The 6256-nt window shown below is 42.8% G+C and overlaps 1 protein-coding gene across 1 annotated transcript in view; it reads left to right on the plus strand.

Moving 5' to 3' along the window:
- NDUFV2 (NADH:ubiquinone oxidoreductase core subunit V2) overlaps positions 1-6256 on the plus strand; it is a 48505-nt gene extending 42249 nt beyond the window's left edge. Inside the window, exons 7-8 of the mRNA XM_088469688.1 lie at positions 4340-4416; positions 6076-6256. Coding sequence (XP_088325814.1) covers positions 4340-4416; positions 6076-6169 — 171 coding nt within the window. The 3' untranslated portion in view covers positions 6170-6256. The remainder of the gene's footprint in view (positions 1-4339; positions 4417-6075) is intronic.

Raw genomic sequence — 6256 nt, forward strand, 5'->3', positions numbered from 1 at the left:
GCGTCTGCTTGACAAGAATTGAGCCAAAGAGCCCGGTGTGCAGTAATGGCCGAAGCTGAAATTCTAGAGCCAAGCAACCCAATATCTCCAGAAGCCTGCCCCAGATATATGGAAGACTCTCTAATGTGCTCCGCCAGGGTAAGAAGATCCGACCTTTGTGTCCCAGCATGCAAGACCCTGACTAACTCTTCAGCCCACCTTTCCTTGACCTTGTTGACCCAAAACGGCACCAAGGCAGGACGGAGAAGAACCCCTGCAACCGTATAAATGGACTTCATAGTCTCTAACTTACAATCAGAGGCCTCCTTCAGGAAAATTGCTCCCAGCACCGGAAGCATAGTTTTCTTAGATAGTCTGGATACTGATGAATCAACTCGCGGGGGAGACTCCCATCTAGCACTGCTGTCTGTGGGAAAATGGTAGGAGGAAAGAATACGCTTAGAGATCTGGAACTTCTTGTCCCGATCTTTCCAAGCTGCGGCCAGCTGGTCATCTAGCTCCTGTGAAACTGGAAAAGTAAGACACTTTCTGTGTAACGCCAAAAAGACATGACTGAGTTGAAGACTCCTCGTCCGATACCTTAAGCACCTGTCGCACTGCAAGAATAAGAGCATCCAGCCCCTGAGTGCCTTCCAACTCCTGTGCATCCTCTTATGCGAGCACATCCTCAACTGAGTCCTGTAGGAATTCTACCTGAGAAACACGGTCCTCATCAGAATCGTCTGATTGCAAAAACGCCAATATAGATCTGTTTCTAGGTGGGGGCTATGGTGGAACCCCCTACTCTGGGAGGAGACCTCCATTAACAGAGCCCAAGTTTGCACCCAGGCCGGTTCTGTCTGCAAGACCGATGAGGGTCCTGAACTAGAACTCTGCGTCCTAGACTCCTCCCTCTCTCTGCAAGAATCTACTAGCTCAGCAGAGAGATCCGACATAACACCTGTCAGAGACGCAACCCAAGGAGGTGGAAGGTCCTATACAGGGGCAGGCACGACAGAGTCCCCCCCATCACAAGAAGCACACAACAGAGCCCCCTCCGAGTGAGCCTGAGTGAACTTAGCATTACACTTCTTAGAGGCATATAATTTTTGTGACGCTTTTGATGCTACTCCCCTGCCTGTCACGATGCATCATAGGACAATAACGGCAACCAATAAACCCACAGGCAAACAGTGACAGCGAGGAGAAAACAAATAGAGCAGCTAAGCACAGCAATAGAGAGATGAGTGTTACACAACCCCCTCCCCTAATTAATGGCTCCCCAAATCCACCAAATCTCCCCCCAACTGCACTCACTGTACCAGAAGCTGAATGGAGGATGAAGATGGTGAATCAGCAGTGACTGGAAGAAGACCTGGTGTGCTGCGTGGGAAAAGCGCACTTTCCCTGTCTAACCTGCCTCTGAAGTGAAGAAGCTCTGCCCCCCTTGTGACCTCTGGCCAGATATGGCCGCCCACATACACAGCTTTAAGCTGTGAGAAAACCGTACTGCCAGCCTCCTGTGTGACCGGGAAGGCTGGCCATACTCGCCAGCTGTGCCGCCGGATTGTGCGGTGGTGAGGGGTCACTCGGACCCAGCCGCGAGCAGCTACAGCGGAACCCTGCAGCACCATGAGAATTGGGATCCGGATACACGCTGAAGGCAGCGGCGGCTGGTCCCTCGGGCTGGCTTCAACGACGCTGGCAGACGGGGGGCTAACTGACTTGCCTGTGTGATCAATGTAAAAAGAAAAAGGAATGCATAATTGGCCTAAGCTGATGCCCAGGGAACCGGCTCCCTCGAGGCACAATTCTTGCCGGGGGAGGAGCCAGTCACATTTATTAAATTCTACACTGTCTATACCCTACAGTACTGAGTTACAGTGTCCCCTGTGGCTGTCGAAGAAAATCTGTTAATGAAGGAACTGATTTTTGAGGCTGTGTCATTGATCAGTAGGGTTTTTTTTTTTTAATCTTTGCAAGGATGTGCTAGCAACCAAAGTGTATGGTTAATGTATATCTACATTTAGATTGTTGCTGCGTTACTAGTTAGATAATCCACATAATCTCAAAGCGGTACAGTGAGACTTTAAGGGTTTTAAATGTGCAGATGGTGTTTGTATGGAGAAGGTATACATGCATGCAAGATAAAAGATGGCTCCTTCTGCATAATACTTATGCAAGTAAATACTACGACAACAAATTTGGTGTGAAAAACCTTAAAATCTTTCAGAAAGGAAAGTGTGGGCAGACAATGCTATCAATTTACAATAACAGGCTAGAATTAATATTTAAAGGTCACAAACATGACCAAATAAAAAAATAAAAAAAAAATTCTGTAGATAAAATATACTTTAGAACCAAAGGGGCCTATGTATTAGTAATAGTTGCAGTGCCGCAATTATTAATGGTCCGTATTGCGACTGTCTTTTGTTTTTAATAAAAATACCCTTTTATGTACTAAATGTAACTTGCAGGGAGCGTGCTTGCGATAACCGCTGTTCTTGTTAAATAAATACTGGCCATATTGGAGGAGTCTGCCACTTCGCATGTGCACAGTGTCCGTTTCTGCATAAAGCGATTTACGTATTCTGAGGATGGCATAAACCAACAGGGCCAAATGGAGTTTAGTGCATAGGAGTCAGACTGTAATACTTATTAATAATAATAATGGGGACTGCAGGCTGCAGTGTTAATTAGCATTCTGCCGGATATTTCTGTAAGATCTCCTGTATTTGGCTATCAGGAAATGGCAGGGAAACACAACATTTTGCAGAAACCGGAGTCTCTACATAATTTTCTGTGTGTGGGGGGAGGGGGGGGGGCTGTCAGGAAATCTTTATAAATATGCCCCAAAGTCTGAAAATATTTCTATGCCCACTTGGGGTATTACCTGTGCCCAGCCAGAAAGTTACTGGTCATGTGTTCCTAAAAGTACCAATTCTCTTAATTTACATTATTGTCAATTATGGAATACACAACTTTTAAGTATCAGCACTTGGTAATTACTGTACATTAGTAGCTCATGAAAACTATTCAGTAAATTAGTGTTGTGTGCTTCTGTTTACCCCATGCTGGAGAGCAGCATCACTTCACAGAGGATAAAGCTGAGTCAGTGGATTATCAGGATAGACAAGGGAAAAACGCTGCTCCCAGAACTATGTGATAGTCAGTGAGAGGCGAGTAGAGATTTAGGACTGTGAAGGAGTCCAGCCAGCAGTAATTGGGATGGGGCAATGGATGACCTCTATATTAAGAATAAAATACAGATGAAACTATAAAATCTTATTTTGTAACTACTACAATTTCAATGTGTTTGTCTGGTGTGTACACACCTGAATCATCTGCCATTATGACCCTTGTAACTTTTATATGGGATGAGCTTCTCGGTGACAAAATTCCTTTTGATTTACTGTAGTCTGTATGTTCCTACAGATACTTAATTCTACTTGTTTATAAAATGTTCTGTCAGCTAGAAGAAATACATTGAGATTTACCTACAATTTCTGTTTTCTAGTTATGAAAAAGGCAAATTATAATTAACAATTGCACATACAGTATGACTGTATGAAATGATTGATGATTAAAATATACGGAGGCAGATTTAACAGACACTCTGCACCCTATTAAAAATATAGATATCAGTGCTACATCTCCAACACAGATTTGAAGCATCCAGGAACAAGATCTGTAAAAGAGTTTATAAGCCTTTTGTTTTATACGTACACATATGGAGCTAGAAGCTACGTTAGAAGAGATATCAACCCAATCCTCACTATCTAGGGTTTCACCTATATCCGCCTCCCAAGCCAATTCATGTGGGTCTTTTAAGCCAAAACTATTATTTTATGCCAGGATGAAGTTATTAGGGAGCAATCCCACCAGATATGAATCAGCGCACCTGTTTGTGAGTTCCCTCCAGCAGAGAGGGGATACTGCGGGATAAAATTTGTGAAGAACGAGGGGCACCAATACCACCTGGTCAGTACCTTATATTAGGTTTCCAGCACCTAGACTTGTGGAGCGGGAATTAATGACCTGGTCAACTTCCTCCCAGGTAACATGTCTCTAGGTGCTATCCCATGTCTCTACAAAAACTGCTATATATTTTATAACCACTGTGCTTCATTATAACTACCTAAGACTACTATTCATTCAACTTAACACTTGATATTGAAATATACTACAGATATGGGATGTTTTATCAGGAAACATTCTATAGTCATTGTGAGGAGCAGTGCTAAACTTTATTTAGTAGAGGAATGCCAGGCGGTATATATTTCAGGCATGGTGCATTACCTAAATCCAATGCATTCCAGATAATCAATCCACATAATCTTAATATGTATTACTTTTGCAGGAGGACCTTGTGCCAAAGGATATTGAAAGCATAATTGATGACTTGAGGGCTGGGAAATCACCTAATCCTGGACCAAGGTAACATAAAGCCACATTATGTATTATCATATATTGGCCCCCATTTACTAACGAGTTTTATCACCAAAAAAAAGTGATGCATTTCACTGTGTATGATAAATGGTGCTCCAGCCAATCAGCTCCCAACTTTGTGTGAAAACTTTGTACTGTGACTTACTTTTGTTAGTAACTTCTGGCCACATTATTCAGGTCACATTTACCACAGGTCTGAAGACATTTATGAATGTACACGCATATTGCTGAAAGGAAATGTGCACTCATACATAAGTAAATGTGAAATGATGATTTGCGCAATACAACCATGTCCTAATTTTAGAAAACACTATGCACCTCTTTTCCCAATCATGCAGGGACCTGTAGCTATACTACAACGTGCAAAATGGGGCATGTACACACTGCAATGCCAACCCATTGTAAAAATCTGACATGGGTGTGTGTCCGTTGTTCTTATCAGGGGAAAAATTGATTACTGAGAAGATCATATATACTTGTGGGACATGGGGTGAATACTGAAACAATATGGGTTATAGGTTTAAATGAGAAAAATATCTTTATAATAACACACACTTCATGGACATCCACTTTAATAAAGGTAGCCTTACCAGTTACCTTTTTTCCCCTTGAAACTAATTAGGTGCTATTTTACATAAATGCATAACATTACTTAACCTGTGTTTCTGGAGAAGTAAATTGTAATCCTACATGTAAAATCCCTTAAGAGCTTGAAAGTTGGACAGTGCTAGAGAACCGTGGTTCTGTCAGAACTCAAAACTTGGTGTATCCACATGTCACCAGAAAATACAACTGGCACATTCTACTAAAATACACTGTGCAGAAGTGGTTTTCTGTAAACTGCATTCACATGCTCAAAATTTGGAAGTAGCACTTTTGCTGCTATTTAAGACAGATTTGAAAATACTATTAATATATTACACAGTGGCCAAAGTTCCTGTTAACTAATGCAGCCTTCTAAAACCTCTTACCCCAGGGCTCGACAAATTTTTGTAAAATCTAGGAGCCATCTTAAAAGTTTAGGAGCCAGACCATCGTCCATTACCAAAATATATGAAAGCTTGTACACGCCCTTTCAGTGCCCCTCAACCTCCCCACATGCCATCAAATCACCACACATGCCTCTTTACTGGTCATCAGATTCTGCAACATGCCCATTCCAGCGCCTGTAATGGTGCCCCCAAAAGTAATGCTTCCTGTATTAGTGCTCCCAATAGTAATTCCCCTGTAAAAGTGCCCCCATTAGTAGTGCCCTCGTAAAAGTGCCCCCAGTAGTACGCCCCATGTAAAAGTGCCCCCAGTAGTACGCCCCATGTAAAAGTGCCCCCAGTAGTACGCCCCATGTAAAAGTGCCCCCAGTAGTACGCCCCATGTAATAGTGACGCACGCACGCACACACACACGCACGAATACTTACCTTAAGCCCTGATCCTGCGTCCGCTGCACCTCAGAACTATTGGAGAGACGTCATGGGGGGGGAGGGAGGACCTTTGCAAAACTTGGTCGCCAGGACTAAAATCCATGGTGACCGGGATTTGTCAATCCCGGTCTTACCCTATTTGTGAGATGCTTAAAGCTATTGCCTAATATAAATGTTAAGTTGTTCGATCATCTAATATTTATGTTCTCCATTTCATTTACTTTTAGGAATGGACGCTTCTCGTGTGAGCCTGCTGGAGGACTCACCTCTCTGTCTGAACCTCCAAAAGGACCTGGTTTTGGTGTCCGTGCAGACCTCTGAAGTTACACTTTAATATTAGGACAGTAAATTCATGTAGAAGCTTAAAACATGTACGAAAATAAAAATAAAAACTATTGTATTAATGTA

This window comes from Taudactylus pleione, unplaced genomic scaffold (assembly GCF_031769625.1).
Source record: "Taudactylus pleione unplaced genomic scaffold, aTauple2 ptg000093l, whole genome shotgun sequence".
Classification (NCBI taxonomy): domain Eukaryota; kingdom Metazoa; phylum Chordata; class Amphibia; order Anura; family Myobatrachidae; genus Taudactylus; species Taudactylus pleione.